The sequence below is a fragment of the Durio zibethinus genome, chromosome 2 (assembly GCF_047325235.1).
Source record: "Durio zibethinus cultivar Kanyao isolate XHJ-2024 chromosome 2, ASM4732523v1, whole genome shotgun sequence".
Classification (NCBI taxonomy): Eukaryota; Viridiplantae; Streptophyta; class Magnoliopsida; order Malvales; family Malvaceae; genus Durio; species Durio zibethinus.
This window is the reverse complement of record NC_143163.1, coordinates 1,505,615-1,524,205: the sequence shown is the minus strand read 5'-3', so window position 1 is coordinate 1,524,205 and position 18,591 is coordinate 1,505,615. Positions and strand designations below refer to the sequence as shown.

At 31.0% G+C, this 18,591-nt stretch overlaps 3 protein-coding genes and 1 pseudogene across 6 annotated transcripts; 2 read left to right on the top strand and 2 right to left on the bottom strand.

The window, feature by feature from the left end:
- Positions 1-9,456: 9,456 nt before the first annotated feature.
- Positions 9,457-11,296, bottom strand: LOC111308187 (YDG domain-containing protein At5g47160-like). 3 transcript variants are annotated; one of them, XM_089744752.1, is made up of 2 exons: positions 11,160-11,296; positions 9,457-10,757 (listed from the first exon to the last, which is right to left on the bottom strand). In XM_089744752.1, the coding sequence occupies exons 1-2, from the start codon at positions 11,188-11,190 to the stop codon at positions 9,805-9,807; spliced, it is 984 nt and encodes a 327-aa protein (XP_089600878.1). In that variant the 5' UTR covers positions 11,191-11,296; the 3' UTR covers positions 9,457-9,804. The 3 variants fall into 3 exon arrangements, with proteins under 3 accessions (XP_089600878.1, XP_089600879.1, XP_089600881.1); XM_089744753.1 differs by having other exon boundaries at positions 9,457-10,771; positions 11,160-11,277; XM_089744755.1 differs by lacking the exon at positions 11,160-11,296 and adding an exon at positions 11,059-11,074.
- A 1,038-nt stretch (positions 11,297-12,334) lies between these two features.
- Positions 12,335-14,148, top strand: LOC111308651 (F-box protein At1g10780-like; annotated as a pseudogene). Its single transcript, XR_016328288.1, has 3 exons — positions 12,335-13,283; positions 13,412-13,691; positions 13,791-14,148. The product of XR_016328288.1 is annotated as an F-box protein At1g10780-like (transcript).
- A 297-nt stretch (positions 14,149-14,445) lies between these two features.
- LOC111308652 (transmembrane emp24 domain-containing protein p24delta3-like) lies at positions 14,446-16,630 on the bottom strand. Its single transcript, XM_022907139.2, has 4 exons — positions 16,244-16,630; positions 15,657-15,869; positions 15,039-15,115; positions 14,446-14,946 (listed from the first exon to the last, which is right to left on the bottom strand). Exons 1-4 carry the CDS (start codon positions 16,466-16,468, stop codon positions 14,802-14,804), a joined length of 660 nt encoding a protein of 219 aa, XP_022762874.2. The 5' UTR covers positions 16,469-16,630; the 3' UTR covers positions 14,446-14,801.
- Positions 16,631-17,792: 1,162 nt separating this feature from the next.
- On the top strand, positions 17,793-18,567 carry LOC111308186 (uncharacterized). Its single transcript, XM_022906504.2, has one exon. It carries the CDS (start codon positions 17,910-17,912, stop codon positions 18,351-18,353), a length of 444 nt encoding a protein of 147 aa, XP_022762239.1. The 5' UTR covers positions 17,793-17,909; the 3' UTR covers positions 18,354-18,567.
- Positions 18,568-18,591: the final 24 nt, after the last annotated feature.

Below are 18,591 nucleotides of genomic sequence, written 5' to 3'. Positions count from 1 at the left end.
TCAAGATTTTACAATGTCGTTTTATATGACCTGTTTTACAATAATGAAAATACTTCACTTTATTTTTGAACTTGGATTTGCGTTTAGACTTACTACGACCTTTTGAGTTTTGATCTCTGTCGATGTTTTTACCCATGTTCTTTGTGACCAAAGTTTAATTCTCAGGATTTATATCTTTTCAGCGTGTTTTTTCATTAAGTATACTGTTATTTACCATCTCCAATGTCACTTTATAATCAAGAGTTGAATTAAGAACAGTCATAACTAGAGTAGTTTAGCTGTTTGGCAATGAACCCAAAAGAAATAATGCTTTTTATTTCATCATCAATCTTAAACTTCATAGTAGTCATCTGATTAAATATGTTTTGAAAATCACTCAAGTGCTTTGTAATCAATTATTTATCCCTGTACTGTAAAGTTGCTAACTTTTTAACAAACATAATTTTATTCATACATATTTTTCTCTCATACAATGCTGTTAATTTTTTTCAAATAATGTGAGCATTTGTCTCTTGCTTTAAATGATGAAACAACTGATATCAACCCATTTTTTTATTGTAACCAGCATCTTTTTATCTAATTTCTTTCAGCTTTTATCTTTTATATCTGTTGGTTTAGTCGAATCACTTAATACTGACTCATACAAATCTTTGTAGTATAGATGATCCTCCATTATGGGCTTCTAAATTGAATAATTTAATGTTATTAATTTTATCATGGAACCTGTATCACCTTTCATGATCTTAAATAGAATTTACTTATGTCTTGGGCTACTTTTGTATTGATGTCTCAAAATTATCCTCACTCTGATACCACTTGTTGGGCCTGAAGTAATAAACACAATAATGCAAAAGTAATATATCACAATAAACCCACAACAATAGACAACAATCAATAATCAACAACACAGAAAAAATAAAACACACCAAGATTTATGTGAAAAATCCTTCAGTGTAGAGAAAAAAATCACAGATCACTAAAAAAATCTTCACTATCAAATAATGGATATAAAAAGTTCTTCTTTATTTAAAACTAGAGCTAATCAACAACTTTAGCTAGAGCTAATCAATAACTAGAGAGACAATTGAAAAAATTTTATCTAATAGATGACTCAACAAATACACAATGGCTTTTTTTCTAGAGAGTTTCAAACCTGATTTTTATAGTCCAGAATGTAAAACTCTGAATCATAAATTTACTGACAAAATTTCAGCTCAATCAGACTACGGATCAACTTCCTTTCAACTAACTCTCCCTTCTTCCTTTTTTCTCTATCTTTCTGGCTTTTCTTCTTTCTCTTCTTGGTTTTTGACACCATCTTAAAACAGACCTACCTCCTTTGAGTAGAAAAAAAAAACTAAGGCCTATAACCTTTGCTTGGTCCAAAACTAATTACATGAGGCTGGACGTCATTTCCTAACAAATACCTAAAAAAGAATATAAATTAAAGGACAAGAGTTTACACATAATCAAACAAAAGATAAAAATTTTATAGGGTTTTGTTAACCACTATCTTAAATATTACTTAAGGTTACTAAATTTATTATTTATAGTAATAGTTTTATATTAACTATATAATTAATTTTTTAATTACATATATAATAATTCGTAATGTTATTCATGATTTTTTTGGATTTAACCAATTTAAATACAATAACATGAAATATGAAATAATATATAAAAGTGATTCAATTTAAAATTTTAATAAAAATCAAATATGAATTTGACAAGAAACAAAATCCTACACAATATGAAAAGAAACAAGTAAAAATGAAGGTATAAAGAAAGTTTAAATGGAACCATAGAGTACTGTAGAAGATTTTGAAGTTGAAAATGTTGGTAGTTTAAAATATTTTACATCCCATATTGGATAAAAAACTTAATTATTGATGAATAAATTTAATTTTTATATTAATTTTATTTATATTATGAATAACTATGTTTAAATAAAAATAATTAATGTATGAAAAATGATCATAACTATTTGAATATTAATAATTAATTTTCATATAAGTCATAATTGTACAAATGGTCACCATTTGAATAAAAATTTAAATTTGTTTATTTATTATAAATACATCTTTTAGTATAACTATTTTTATTATTTTTAATTAAAAAATTTTAAAATTTTATTATATTCTAAAAATATAATTACTTTTAAAAAGGTATATTACATGCCTCAAAATCAAATTCTTTTTTTAGTATTTCTATTATTTTATTTATTTCTAATAGAATACTAAAAAACAAACAAAAGAGAATAAAAATAAAGAGAGGAAAATGGAAACATGAGAAATAGATTACCTGGACAAATGCAATGAGTTTTATATATATTTCAATCATAAGAAATTATGGAAGCGACGCCGCTAAACAGTTTAAAGTCAATTATACTTGACCAACCATACACCATGGAGATTATCTTATTTCGTATCATCACCGTTGATGTTTTGTGATCAGAGTGCATTAATTATATAATTGAAATAAACGGTGATGATCTATTCATGTGATTTAGGTAACATATAGTAGAACATTAACATTGATGATCATTTAAAAAGACGTGGGTTGACATGTTGTCCAATGCATAAAATTTCTTTATTTCTATTGTTTCTTGGTCGCATACGCTATTAATTTTGGAAATAACGAGTATTTTTTATTTTTATTTTTAAAACGAAAAATAATTAAGTTTCTTGCTTTCTTTGAACATTTTATATCTTTTGGTTGTTTCGTTAAGCACTTGGATTGTACATCTTAAAAAGGCTGAAACTTTACCATTTTTTGGTTCATGGGTCAAATATATAGTAGCTATTATCAGTTTGATTTTTCTCTCTTTTATTATATTTAAGCTTGAGGTGAATCTGATCGCCATTTTGGCTGGTAGGATTGAGATTAAAAGGCATCTTTTTGCAGTTCTTTTGTTTATAGAGAATCTGCTTTGATCGATTTGGAGTTGGTACGTTCAAAATCGGAAACTATGAGTACTCTGCCTGCTTTCTTTTCTCTCAATTTGTTTTTGGATGGTCTGCAGTGGAAATTGGCCACTGATATGCATCGCAACGTGTTCCAGGGATCAGAACATGTCCACTTCCCATTTGAAATGCCTAACCTTGGATGTTGGAACGACAGAATGAAACATGGATCAACAGAGGCAATAGAATGCACCGCAAAAAAAAAAAAAAAAAGGAGCCCTAGGGATCCCTAGGGTTTTAAGAGAATGAAAGAGAACATTGCTAAATCTTTTATTGACAGAAGCAAATGCACATTATCAAAAACTAGTAGTTAAACAGTACTATTATTGGAAAAATGCAAAAAGAATTTTTCCAATACTTAAAAAAGAAAAAAGCAAAGCAGAGAGATAATTCATATATATAGCACACCTTTACGAAGGCTTTCTTAATTTCTAGAGTGTTTTTCATTCTTAGTTTGTAATTATCATAATTTCAATTAAATTACACATCATAATATATTAGATCCTCTAATTTTTAAAAAAATTTATCTAAAAGATTGACGATATAATTAAGATGATATTTCAAATCTCATATATAAGTTATTGAACATATTAATTTTATGTATCTTATTCCGTATCTTTATATTTAAGAATCAATAAATTCAATTTCGATTTGTTTATAAAATATAGGACCTGTCTTTATTTATAATTATTCCATAATTTTCACAAGTACAAATTTCATGACAAAATCAAACGTACTTTATCAAAAACTAGTAATTAAACAGTACTATTATTGAAAAAATGCAAAAAGCATTTTCCCAAAACTTAAATACAGAAAAAAAAAAAAAAGACAAAGCGAAGAGATAATTCGTATATATAGCACACCCTTACAGAAGTCCTTAATATCTAGACGTTTTATCAAGCTTGCTGCCCTCTCACTGTAATTAGATATTCGCCGTTTTGTTTGGAAAAAGTGACTGTAGCCCTAATATTGGGTACAGCAAAACGTTTCCACTCTGAACCTTTGAAGCTGAAAGAATCTCCTTGACTCCAGCACTCAAAGTTCCACGAGTCAGATCCGTCCGTAAACGGCAAAATATTATCACCATCTGGGAGTGTATTGCCACCATAAGAAGACCACAAACTTACTGCATGGTGGTTTTGAAGAGTCACTTCCAGGATGGTCGCCATTTGTGCAGCTCGCAAATAGAACGCTTCACAAACTTTTAGCCCTTAGAAGATTGTAGTCTATTGCACTTAATTATCAAGCTCTCTGTGTGGTGATGGTTTATATAGACGCTATCAGCTTTTACTTGAGCTGTCCAGCATACAAATAAAAAAAAATTTTAAATGATATTTCCGGGAGAAAGAGATTTCCCCTTTTTTTTTTTTTTGGTTATTTGTGATTTTTGCAAGAAAACTCGAAGCAACAACCATAAACTTTCATGCGTATCTGGTGCAATGCCCTATGGTGTGCATGCCAAACTAGGACGTCAAGCGGCAGCGACGTCATCAAATTCGTTGTCCTTATTAGTACTTATATCCTTTTGAAATCTTTCACTAGCATCCAAGACTTAAGCTTCTTGCATTGTCAAAAGGTAAGAATGTAAGCTTCTTGCGTTGTGAATAGATAAAATGTTAATTCGGTTAATTTAATTTATTTTGAATTAAATTATTTAAAATTAAATTAAATTAAATTAATTATTTTATTTTTGTTAATCAAATTTATTAATTTTAAAAATTAATCGATCAAATGAGATTTAGTTGGTTCGATTAATTTTTTTATTAATTAAATAATAAATATATTTAAGTTAAATTATATTTGAAACTCTTAATTTCTCATATTTTAAATAAATTAAATAAAATTATTCAAAAAACTATTTAAATTTCAAAATATTATATTAAAAATTTTTGTAACTTATGATATAAAATTATCCATTTCATATATTTTTTATTTTATATTTAGATTATATTAATTTTTGTTTAAAATTTTGGTTAATTTAATTTTTGAATTGAATTAATCAAAAATTAAATTTTTTTTAAAATTATTTTCGTTAATCAATTGAAATTAATTCGATTGTCAATTGATTAATTAAAATAAATCAATTCAATTGATTAATTCGATTAAAACTAAATTATGAATACTCTTATTTAAAGAGTAATTTTATGCACGTTTTTATAGTTAAGAATTATAACAATAATCCATTAATTATTTTGAATAGTTAAGAGATCACGCAAGATAATTTGACCCACATATTTGATAAACAAGCAACATCTAGTTAAATATAAGCAAACGTCATTGAATGCATATATGTTATAGAAAGTTAAATGTATATAGAGTATATTTTATTTCTTATTTTCTATGCCACAGTAATTAATATCTCAGATATGATAGTTAACAACCCAAATCTTTGTCACATAATAAATTACCTATGTTGACGAAGTCTTCGAAACATTTTTCTTAATCTAACGACTAAGATTGTTGGTACGTTACATGAATTCATGTACTGGACACGGCAACGACATGCGACAAGACAGACAATCAAAAGACTAACAACAGCAGCACTTTTCATTGCCCTTCAACAATTGACTTTTCAGTCTTTATTTTTTTATAACTTAAAACTTAAAATCGAATACTCAGATAAATTATTATTATTATTTTTATTCTGCGAGCCTAGTCTATTGTCGATTCCCAAGCCAAGTCCCGTCTAAAAAATTTCATATAAACTAAAACGCCCTTCACTCTATTATATTAGAGGTTTCAAATCATAAAAAAGTTGTCATTATTTTTTCTATTAGTTTTGAATTAAGCAAAATAATCGTTTTTTATCATTTTTTTTTTTTTTAACTTTGCAACTTACACAAACACAATGTATAAATGTAAAGAAAGATAGAAAATCCTGATTATGTAAAATACATAATTTATGTAAATAACTAAAAAAAATCAAATGTAATTTGCATGTTGCGTGAGGTAGTGTGGGTCTTGTGAGACCATGAATTTAAAAAGTTATGAAAGATGTTTTATTTTTCGTTACGAAAAATGTTTAGATTCGTTGAGCAAAATATATGTCTAGCAAAAAAAATAAAATAAAGCGACATTAAAATATATTTAAAAAAAAAAAACACGAGATGAACAAGGATAAAATTTTTTATAAGCAATAAGTAATTACAAAATATAATACCACAAGCAATAAGCAATAAGTTTTAAAGTTGACAACAATTAGAATAAGACTATGAAGTTTATCTCTTTGAATTCGACAATTAATCTATCCAAAAAAAAAAAAAAATTGACTTATTCGTACCTTTTGCTTTCTCTTTAAGCAAGAAAACCAACCCACCTTAATTTACCTTTGGTCCGGCTGCTACCTTCACCAAATCAAATTGCTGTCATTTTCTTTTTCCAGCTATCCGCTTACCACGTTGCCAAGAACCAATTCACCCGATGTTGTATTCGAGTTGGTCTATGCATTTATTTATTTGCCTCTAATAGGTTGCTGTATGCATATAGCGATTAGAATTTTGTTTTGTCTCTAAAGCAGATAATTGACATTTTGAGACTAATATATATATGCCCTTATAAGTGTTATGTATTGTAGCATGCTAAGGTTTCAAACTTTTTTATAAATCTAAAATTTTATATATTTTATATATTTAAAACTTAAATAGATTCGTATATTAAATACCTAAAAAATATTAATCATATTTATTCAAATTCATTATAAATAACAAATTTATTTTTTAAATTCATTAATTATTCTTTTATAACTATTCATATTTGACATAAATGAATTGGATAGTAATCTACATCCATTTATTTACTATTTATTATCATCCCTAAAAAAAAAAATGATAGCTTCTATTCACACTCATATCTCAACATCAACACAACTTTCATCCCTAAGAAAAAATTGTATCATCCACCTCAACAACTCCGTCGGTGATTTTTTTTTTTTTTTTTTTAACAAATAGAAGTACGGTTTCTTCAATCAAATTGCAGAGTCCGATTCATAGAAAAATAAGGTTGAGTTTTATATGCCAGTCACTAATGATTTGACTGTTAGAAACAGTAGTGAGTTGACCATTTGCAATAGATTTAACGATTTAAAACCGATGCAATAATATTATATAAAAATAATATAAATTAAAATTTTAATAAAAATAAAATATAGTTTATATATATTTTTTATATAAACATAAACTATAATACATAATTTTTATATAAAATATAATATAAATATAGTTTTCAACTCAAAGGACTAATTGGTTCATTGCGTGCAAGCAGAAGATTTTTATCATTGGCCGAACCTAAATCCTACACACTAAAATTTTGACAAATTCAATCAAAATTAAATTTAAGATTACATTTGATAATTTTATAAATAATATAATGATGAGATATAAAAAATAATATAATTTAAAATTTTAGAAAAGATAATTTATAAGTTTAACAAAAATAAAAAATATATTTTACATTGGATATACTAATACAAATTATGATATAATAATTTTTATATTTTATGAAAATATTTCATGTACAGAATAATGAATAAGATAGGATAATAAGCATCATATATTAAATTTGGTTTGTATCTAAAGAAAATAATATAATTATAAATATGATTAATTATTTTCTTGTTATAAGATGATTTCATCTTTTTAAAGTAGAGAGAATTTTTTTTAATTTATGAGATTGAACTTTCATATTTTATTATACCTTTAAAAATTATATAAATAATTTAAATTGTATAAAATTTGAGAAAGAATAATTTTAACCAATAAAAAAATTATTCTCTTTTGATCTTTACACATATTAAATATATAATAAAATGATATTATTTAATCTTATCTTATTATAATTTTATTATCAAAATATTTTTATATTTATTTGATATGAAATAAATATGATATAAATTATTAAATTATTAAATATATTTGAAATTAAAAAGTTAAAGATTGATTTAGAGTGTTTCTCTTGCTTCGACTATAATATATATATATATATATATATAGAGAGAGAGAGAGAGAGAGAGAGAAATAAAATGTACACTTTTTTTTTTGTAATATATGATCATAAATAAATTTTTATTTAATGTCTGCTCGAAAAATTATATAGTAAACAATAAATGTTGTCGTTAGTAATATTAAGAAGAATCGTGAATTGTGAAAGCGCCCAAAGTGTGGATGAAAAAGGAGCAGACTGATTTAACCATGAAAGCTATATTTCTGGGCCTAGATTTTTCACGAATTTGAAGCTAAAGCTACTATAAGGCTATAGCCGTTTTTTAATTCTTTGGTTGTGATTCTGTAAAGCATCCATCAATCAAAATCGTGGCCACTTTTTAAATTCGTTATGTTTGTTTATCTCAATTTGATTTTAGAATACATATGAACGAATAGTAAAATTAATTTAGATAAAAATAAAATAAAATAATTATTTTAATAATAAAATTAATTATTATTATGATAAAATTAAAATTAATGATGAAATATATATATTTAGATGTAAAAATAACATAAAGATATAATAAGTTATAATGATAACAAAATTATCATTAAAAATTGGATATAATAAAATTTTTAAAAATTTGAATATAATAATTTCTATAATTAATGTGCTTAATGACCACTAGATTAAAATAATTTTTACTCATTAAATTAAAAATTAATAATATTTATTTACTATATTATTGATATAATTATTTATTTTAATTAATTACTCAATTGTTAAAATATTTGTTTATTTATTACATTGAATTAATAAATTATTTAAAAATTTTGAATACAAATGAAAAATAAAAAAAATAAAAAAAGATCGAGTCGTAGGGACATTTTTGTCCCTGTATCCTTAAGGGTAGAAAAGTACAAAAAAGAAAAAGAACATGGGTAACGTTGGAAAGCATGGCTGCGGTATAGAAAATCATGTGATTTCATTTGGATTATAAAGCTGACTCTTTGATTGTCAAATGAGCCTTTAATTTATTTAATCAACTCAATTTTTTATAAATTTATTGCAATATTATACTGGTGATTATACTAAGTTTTTTTTGTTTTTGGCTAAATTAATTCCATTGGATATAATGATTAGATTAAGTACTATAATAAATTCGTGGTTCGGAGATTTGTCAAAATAATAATAAAAATTAAATCAAAGTTACAATAGCATTTATTAGGGCTGATATCTTGGGGCCGAAGACACTAGACTTTATTTTCCAGTGGCCTAGGACTATCTCATTGGGGCCTAAGACACTAGTCTTCAGGAAAGGCATGAGCCTAATAGATTGATTTAAATTTGGTTGGAGAGTTTAGAGGCCATGGATTGGGTTGTTATATCATTACTCATCGAACCCATATTTTGTGAGCTGATATTTTGGGCTGGTATATCAAACGAGAGGTCCCAACCGTGCCATGCCTCCCCATTTGTGTGGTCAGAGGTGTTGGTGAGATTACATTAATGTCTTCACTGTCAAAAGGGCATAAAGCACCATCGTATTTGTCTTCATTACCCGGAAACAGAGTTGGGGTAAAGGAAGCAGCAACTACCATATTTAGAAATTCTAAAACAAAATTCTCCTACATGAGCATTTGAGTGAAAGCATTTTCAACTCTATACAGCATTACTTTCTAGTGTTACTTACAGACCAAGACAGTCAAAAAAAAGAAGGCAACTAGCATCTTACAAATACAAAATTCCCCTCTATGACCATTTCAGTAAGCATTCTCAACGCTGTGCTGCAATTACTTTCTACTTTCTTGGTAAAATTTTTTACAGAACAAAGCAGTAACAAAAGGGCAAAAGAAGATGGCGCCTACCTTCTTACATGAACAAAATTCTTCAGTATGAGCATTTGAGCTTGTTTCTCCTCTCAATTTGATGATCCGATGCCAATTTGTCCATTGCGAGCTTCACCAAAACGACTGCCTGCAGTAATAACGTCTCTCTCCTTCCACTGATATACGCCGCCAACAGAACCATTCACCACTTTGTTCCGTTTCCCCAAGTCAAGTTCAGGCTGCCCCTCAATTTTTCTAAGTGAGAACTTGTAAACGTATTTACCAAATTTCCCTCTTTCTTTCCAAAATTCAGTCACACGGTACAATCCGTCATAAACAAACTTGTAGCCACGATCATTGTTGTTAAACCTACGGATCACCCTGACAGGCATTTTATCATCCATACTGTTCTTCAATGCAAGGTTTCCACCTACAAGCTTTTGATCTTTTGGTTTCTTACCTCCACCAATGTCAGGATTTTCACCTTCCCCACAGTAAATCAACTTGTCACAAGTAATCCCCACAGCATTCTCATATCGACCAGAATCAACAATGCTTGTAGCCACGGTTTTACCATTAATCAATTTCATACAATCTATCCCTTTCTGAAACTCATAGTGAAGCCCCACGATAACCAATTCACCTCTCCAAAGGAAATAATCACCAACTTTAATTCCCGAAACATGTCCTATTTGCTTGCTGGTGTTAACCCATTTCCCTAAACTCTCAAGAACACTGGCTACTCTCATATGAACTCTTAGGCCCGAATTTTGCCATCTTTCTGGGCTCTTTCCACATTCTTGTGAGAGCTCGTCTAATAACTTTCTGTTGACGAGTAACTTTCTGTAAAAGCTTAGAGCTTCCTTGATTCTTCGGCTGCTGGCATACCATTCTGCAGTAAAAGGCCTCTCTTTGTCAGGAGGAGAAGTTGTTCGGGAATGACCCTTATCAGACAGCACTCTTTTGCCAACTTCTTTTGCTTGCTTAATCTTCAATGAAGACCCTACATTTCCTGGTTCTGGACGCACTGCTACCATAATTAATCCTGGTTTCATAACCCTAAAAAAAGTTTAGAAATTTGAGAGAACTTACACCGAAAAAGAGCAAGAATTCCATGGCAATACCAAGAAAAAAGAAGTACTTAGTAAATAGAACATGGAAAGCAAGTGATTATTTAGAAAGAAAGCAAGAAATCTGAAAACAAAGTGAAGAGTTGAGACACAAGTAAGAGATGAAAATGAAGATTGCAAGACAGGAAAATAATAAGGCAAGAAACAAGATCCTACACAATATGAAGAGAAACAAGTAAAATTGAAGGTATAAAGAAAGCTTAAATGGTAGCATACAGTCAGTCCTGCAGCAAACCTTGAACTTGAATAAACAACCACAGAGGAATTTACCCAGAAACAAACAAAAAAGAAACGAAGTAAAGAGAGAAATAGATTACCTGGACAAATGGAGTGAGTTTCATTTTTCATTCATAAGAAATTATAGAGGTAAAGCCTCGGAACCGTTTAAAGGCGGTTATTCTCGACCAATGATACACCAAGGGGATGATCTTATTTCGTATCATCACCGTTGATATTTTGCATCATACTCGGTTGATTACAAATAAGCGGTGATGATCTATTCATGTGTTATGGGTAAAATATAGTGGAACAGTTTGTGTTTCAACAGTGATGGGTCATTTCACAAGACGTAGGTTGACAGGCTGTCAAATGCGGGAAAATTTTCCTATTTCTATTGTTTCTTGACGCATACGCTATTAATTTTAGGAAATTAAGCAATAAATTTTGTCCTGATCCGTTTTTTTATTTTTAAAATAAAAAAAAAACCAGTACTTTTTTTATAATATGATAATAAATATTTTTTATTGAAAATTATAAAAAGGGCCAGACTGATTTAGCCGTGAAAGCCATAAGGCTGCGAAGCTGTTTCTGAATTCTGAATTGATTCCTAAGGCTCCAATCAAACGAAGACGGTTTCCAAATAAATTTGTGGTTTTAAGAATTGTCAAAATAATTATAACAAAAATTAAATCAAAGTTTTTTAGTTTTATTATTATTAGTTTTTTGGGCTTGAATTGGGCTCTTGGAATGCTGTTGAACGGTCCAAAAAATTCGAAAAATTTAAAACCAAGGGCAGGATGCTGGCTACGGAAGTTTCCGAGCTTTTTAGCCAATTCCGTTTTTAATAAAAAACGAAAAAAGAAAATCCCTCTGTAATTTTTTTTTAAATTAAAAAAAAACCCTTTACCCACGCGCGCCACTCTCTCCCTCTCTCTATACTTTCGTTTCCAATTTCCTTTTCTTTTATTTATCTTTCTCATTTTATCTTCTCTGTGTTTCAGCGTAGATATTTTTTCACATAAACGCAAAAGCTTAGATCTGTAAGGCTCCATTCTTTCTTCTCATTTAATTTATTTTTTCATTTCATTGATACCCATGTCTGAAATGTTCAAATTTGATTGTAAATGTGAATCTTCTTTGGTCCTAATTCGTGAATGTCATATGGTTTTATCTTGAAATGTTCATATCTTATCTAGGTTCGTCGCATTTCATGCTTTTGAGTTGAGTTGTATGCAATGCTAATCTTTTTTTTTTTTTTGGTTTCTCGTTCAACTCTCAAGAAAAGTTTCATTGATCTGCATTGTGACTTTGAGTTTCATTTCAAAATTAAAAAAATATCGACAAAACAAAGGATAAATCAAAATCTTGTTGCCCATTTAGTACTTAGTTCATGGATTATGCTTTGACTGGTTATATGTTTATCGTATTAGCTTCTGCAATAGTTGTTGACGGTTACCTGTTTGATCACTATTCTCAGGGAATGGATTCTATTCCCGATGCCATTGTTCAGTACATTTTGTCACACTTGATCAATGCTCGGGATGTTGCAGTTTGTAGTTGTGTATCCAAGAGATGGAACGAGTCATTGCTTTACCTTCGAAGTCTCTACTTTCCTCGCAACTTCTTCTATAGCCACTCTGGCAGTGATAGCCCGGACACTATTGTCTTTAAAATGCTTTGGACAACTGCATGTTTAGAGGAGCTTGTAGTTTACAGTCCATTCACCAGTGCAGGCCTTGCTTCGTGGCTATTGCTGGTGCATTCATCACTCAAGAATCTTGAGCTCCGAATGGATAATATTACTGATTATCAGGCATGTGTTGATAGCCCTTCCAAATTGGATTGCATTGGTGCAGCTACGAATTTGGAATCTTTGAAGCTCTGGGGTGTGCTAATGGCTAATCCACCCAAGTGGGATGTTTTTAAAAACCTTCAAAGCCTTGAAATCGTTGGAGCAAGATTGGGGGATACTGCATTGTCTGCTGCACTTAGGGCATGCCCTAATTTGACTAACTTGGTATTGCTTGGTTGTGAAGGGGTTAGGTCAGTTTCAATTGACTTGCCGTACTTAGAGCAGTGTAAGCTGGACTTTTATGGCTTGGGGAATTGTTCCCTTTCTCTCACTTGTCCGAAAATTGAACTCCTTGAGGTGCATGGTTGTAGTTGGATTAGAGTTCGTGAGGCTACATGCTTGAGGAACCTTTCGATTGCCAACAATGCTGGTATTATTCTGCCTATAATTGTATTATTGCTGTCCTGTTTTTGTGTTGGATATCTTTTAGCAGATAAAGACAGAGGACAACAATTTGAACTTGGATTTTAATTTTCATATGCCTTCTGCTCCTTTTAGGTAGAGTATACGTGGTAGACTTTGGGAAGCTTTCAGCCCTTGAATTCTTGTCCATAAGGGGGGTTCAATGGTGTTGGGATGCAATTAGAAAAATGCTAGAATGGTGTCGTGAGGTGAAGCATCTCTACATGAAGGTTGAATTCACGGGAGATTTGGAATCACTCTTACCCTTTCCCGAAGTTGACTTTGTTGAATTTTTAATAGCCATCCCAAGCTGCAAAAGTTTGATATACATGGTGCCATGTTCGCTGCTCTTTGCCAGAGAAACAGCCTGAAAAATGTAAGTTGATAACACAGCAGTATTATAGTTGATTCTTTGGCCTAATTTGACCTTCAAGCTTGCATGTGTTTACTCACAAAAGAATATCTGTGTTTGCAGGTGGAACCAGGCTTCATGATTCCATGCCTAGAGGAAGTTGTTGTCCAAGTGAGATCACCATTAAACGCTGAACAGAAAATGAGCACACTGGAGTCCATTTTGAAGTATGGGAAAAACTTGAAGACAATGGTAATAAGGATTCTTCAAATGAAGAGCAGCCATAGCAGCACAGATGATTTCTTTGATGAGATTTGCAGGCTTAGGTTTATGAACCGCAAAATAGTTCAAATAGAATAAAGCTGACAAGGGGCACCTTCTTCTCTTTAATCTTCTTTTTTTTTTTTCAGCTTTGAAGTGAACAGTTTTGCCTACTAATCAAGAATAGTTCATATAGATGATTGCTTCATGATGGTTCTCATGGAGAAACTTTCAAGTTTTTAGTTTCATCTCTAATGTGGTTGTGTATTTTGATCTACCAATTCTATGTTAACTTTGGCATTTGAAGTTTTTGCATTTGATATTCAGTGGGTACTTTACCAATCGACTGAACAAACGGCTGTGATACATGATTGGCCCGTAGTACTGCACGCCCAAAGGCAAAAGCAAAAGCAAAGGGCAAAACAGCTGACGGTTGAATCGGAAGTGCAAAACAGTTTCTTTATTAATATAAATCTGGTTAAAACAAATTACAGTGACTGTGCCGTAAAGCAGACTATGCCAATAAAAAAAATCAGTGTATTTTGCACTTCCACAGTTCCACTTTACATCAAAGAACATGCCGATTATATGACTTGATGCACACACCCACCATCAAATCAAACTATGAGCTGCGTTCCATTGGTATGAATATCAGAAGAAACCGATTCTAGAAAAATAAGGTTGGGTGTAAAATGTAGTGTATGCATTAGTCCTGTCTGTTAAGGATGAAAACTAAATCATTTCTCTTTATGATAACTAAATGTTAATAATACTCTTTTAATGGTATCAAAATTTCCCTTGTGCAACATTGAGAAGAAAAGTAACGAGAAAAGAAAACTGAATTTTTGAATTTCCCCAGCTACCAATCAACGTTCAGATAAGCTTCTTCTTCAGGAAGAATCGCTTCAAGTACCACACTTGCAGGCCTGAAACAGTGATGCAGATACCCAAAGACATGATACTAAACCATGCAACTCTACCGTTTGTGGTCTCACTCACAGTCCTCATTTCTGCTTCTCTGTTATCCAATAAGGATGAGATGAACAGATGATGTAAGCTTACTTCAAAGAAAAGCTCAAACTTTGAACCAGAAGAAACGTTAACAGTTACCTGCTTTTCAGATAAAGTAAATTCTCATGAATGGCCTCAACTGCACCTTCGAGTTTCCTCAGCTCGAGCTCAACACCCTATATGTAAATAAGCATGATGAAACACACAAATACATACAGAAAAGAAGCACACAGAAACAGGTATATGAGAGAAAGTATGATTGCAATGTAAATATACTATACTAATCAGGAAGTCCAATTCATTTCTTTCTCAAACCAACAAAACTTCTCAAAAGAATCCCAAGGTCATTCAAAATGCTCGACTCAACAATATAATCCAAGCTTTGGATGTGCATAAAATCATTTTCTCAGTATCACCTCCCAAATTCCACAAAGTAAACAGATGAAATCGACAATTACTATATTAGTAGCTCTTTTTGAGCAAAAGTTGGTTGGTAAATTTTGTGGCCTTGGAGAAACGGAAGCTTAGCAATAAAATAGTTTTATTATGAACTTGATACTAGCACAAATAAAAATCCATAAGTCTGTAAGTATGATCATCTAAAAAACCATCGAGAACCTACATTTAGTCTACACTAGGAGCAGGACCTCCCGAGGTTTCCTTCCTAAATCCGGACATGATTAAAGGCGAAACAAGGAAATTAAAAAAAAGGCTCACCTCAATTTTCTCCTTTCTGGCAACTGACTCCCAGTCTTTAGCTGCAATCCCAGTTTTCCAGTCAATGTTGACACTAACTTCTCCACCTCCATGAGCATGGCTTTCTGACCAGAAACATGCTAGGTAATTACCAGCCTCCTGTGTTGTGAATGCAAATTGACCATGCGTCACATTCTCCCTGTGATGAAGATTGTTCCCATATGGAGATGTCACCTATACAGTACAAGCTGTGAGTTAGAAATCTGCAGCAAGTCAATTATGCTTCAGGATGTATCACCATTGGGCTTTACAGTTCCCTTTCCGCAGATTGAAAATATATTGAAACGATTAACAATATAACAAATCTATCTGATTTGTTGATATGAACATATAAGTCAAACTTTGAATCCTTATTTCATTTAAATTTACAAATCAAGCAGCAAAGTTTAAAACTCGATTGATTTTTTTCTCACTAAATTTAGTTTTATCCGTATTTAATTGTTTAATCATCAAAAATAAAATATAAATGAATAAAGCGTGTCCAAATCCTATTAATCTGTCCTAACAGATCGAGAGGGGGAAAAAGTGGGGCAAAAGACGAATTCAACCTTGACGGAAATGGTAGGGTGGTGACCGTGATCATCGGCAACGACGACATAGTCAGCCAAAACGACGACGTTGCTCTGGATTTCCTCGGAGACGCACTTGGTGCCGGTGGAAGGAAGATTCAACCATACGGCGTCACCCACCGTAGCATTACTCAAAGCCCACAGTAATATCAGGAACAAGGATGGGAACATCACCGAGCTGCGAACGTCAGCATTCCACGTCATCTCTCTATCTCTGAACGAATTTCTTTTCAGTTTCTAAAAGTTTAAGTTCTGAGGGGTGAGATCGGAAAATTTTTTAAGAAGGCACCCTCTCTGACAACAATTACTTTGGATCTGCTTTTGGAGTACCAACGAGGCAACGGCCACCTCCGCTTCGGTTTCCTTGCTTTCTTTATTGTTTTCACGTTGATTTTTAAAATTATTAAATCAAAATCTTATTTTTTTAGTATTTAAAAAAAACAAACCCCGTTTGCAGGAAACTTTGGAATGAGATTGCGGACCAGATCACCTGCCCAAGCCCAACCCAGAAGCTCAGACGCAGGCTTCATTTGGGTGGGTTTTGTCGAGAACCAGACAGCATCAGTTTGGGGCCAATGACAGGCCCAGTTTCATTTTGGTGTTAGAATATCGGAGTGAAACATAAAACAAGGAATTAAATAAAAGTACTGTAAAAAATGATGGGTAATCTTAGTATTCTTTTTTAATAGGATTAAGAAAGCTAAAGTTTTGATTTTTGAACTTGGTAAGGACATTGTGTACTTGCTAAAGGCCAATGGATTTACTCTCAACGGTCATCCATAGTCCCCATCAGCATTCTGTGAGCTGTCAGAGGTTTTCCAAATTCATGACCTTAAATTTACATTATTGGTCTGGTAGCATTGAAAAACTTTACCTTTGTTTCCCCTTAGAATTAAAAAAAAAAAAAAAAAGACAACATATTTCCAATGTCAAGTGGGCATGGCCCTACCTTTCACTGTGTTTATGATTCCCATCCTTGATTGAGATAAGGAAAGCCATCCACATCTCCCAAAAAATTAATTTAATGAAATATTTTATTATGATTATAATAATTAAAAAAAACTAAAGAATTTATCCCAAAAAATTAATTTAATGAAAAGGGTATTCCAACGGTCCAATGACTCACTCTTTAGCCCTTCAAAGCTAAAAAATTTTAGGTAATATGCATCTAACCACTAAAAGAATGGGATGACTAGGGAATACTGTTAATTTAATTGGTAAATAGAGAAATTTTTTTATTAATTATAATTCATGAGAAATATTTCAAAAATAAAATTTTGAATGTACTAGATTAAAGTAAGCAAATGCATCATTAAAATTACCCTGATGATTGTGTTATAAAAAAAGAATAATATTGTTTTGTTCATGATTAATTTTCTTTTAAGAACAAAAAAAAGTTTTAAATTTCATTCATTGATTCATGAAATGAAATCATATTCCTAATGTCTTCGTAAACGGTCACTGTAATTTTTATTATATTAGGACCAACATTTAATCCTGTTATCACTAGTATTTTAGTTGACAAATGGGACCAAAGTAGCCATCCTTTATATTATTCTCCACCCACTAAACTTTTTCTCATTGCATTGCAGCATTATTCACTAGCTAGATAGATCTGAGCTTGAATTCACACCAACATCTAAACATGGAAGCCCTTCTCTCCCAGTTCACTTTCCTCTCGGATCAAGCTTTACAAGACAAGAACTTCGATCCATCGACAATCGAAGACCTAATGAAGCTTTTTGAGATTGAATCTTACAAGGCATGGGCAGCTATGGAACTTGAGCAGGAAAAAGAAGTGAAAGAAGCTGAAATAACTATGCAGCAAGCTGAGGATTATCTTGATTCTGTCATGGAAAATGCAATGGATGAGTTTAGGTGGTTTGAGGAGGATATGGAACGCATGTCAAAGGCTGAACTGAATGGTCTGGAAGAGACGGCTGAGAAGGCTAGAAAAATGGGTAACTTAATGGAAAAAGCTGCAACTATTGCCTCAAAAAAGTATGTTGAGGCTGCAGTGAATTCTGCTACTGCTTCCATGAAATCTGCTTGGAAAGGACTTTCCTCTAACAAGGTTCATCCTTCATGAAAGCAAAATTTCTTTTGTTATTTACATATATAATTGAAAGAGCCTATATATGGGGTTTCTTTCCTGTGACTGTTTGTTACTTTGCATATTTCTTTTAAGTAGAAAATTAGGTAAAAGTAATTGAAATCCATGAACTGGGTTTCAAAAACTTGGTAAACAATGTTCCAGGAATAAGAAAATTGGTTAGATCAGGCAGACAATTTTCCTTCATATATATTTTTATATATTTTTTTTGTGT

Excerpts from the sequence above, each read along its gene's own strand:
- LOC111308187 (XM_089744752.1), bottom strand. The coding sequence starts at position 11,190 with ATGAAAAATGAAACTCACTCCATTTGTCCAG. Across the intron at positions 10,758-11,159 it reads AACTCACTCCATTTGTCCAG|GATTAATTATGGTAGCAGTG; the intron begins GTAATCTATTTC and ends TTATGAAACCAG.
- LOC111308652 (XM_022907139.2), bottom strand. The coding sequence starts at position 16,468 with ATGACGTGGAATGCTGACGTTCGCAGCTCGGTGATGTTCCCATCCTTG. Across the intron at positions 15,116-15,656 it reads CCAGAAAGGAGAAAATTGAG|GGTGTTGAGCTCGAGCTGAG; the intron begins GTGAGCCTTTTT and ends ATTTACATATAG. Across the intron at positions 14,947-15,038 it reads TTACTTTATCTGAAAAGCAG|AGAAGCAGAAATGAGGACTG; the intron begins GTAACTGTTAAC and ends ATTGGATAACAG.
- LOC111308186 (XM_022906504.2), top strand. The coding sequence starts at position 17,910 with ATGGAAGCCCTTCTCTCCCAGTTCACTTTCCTCTCGGATCAAGCTTTA.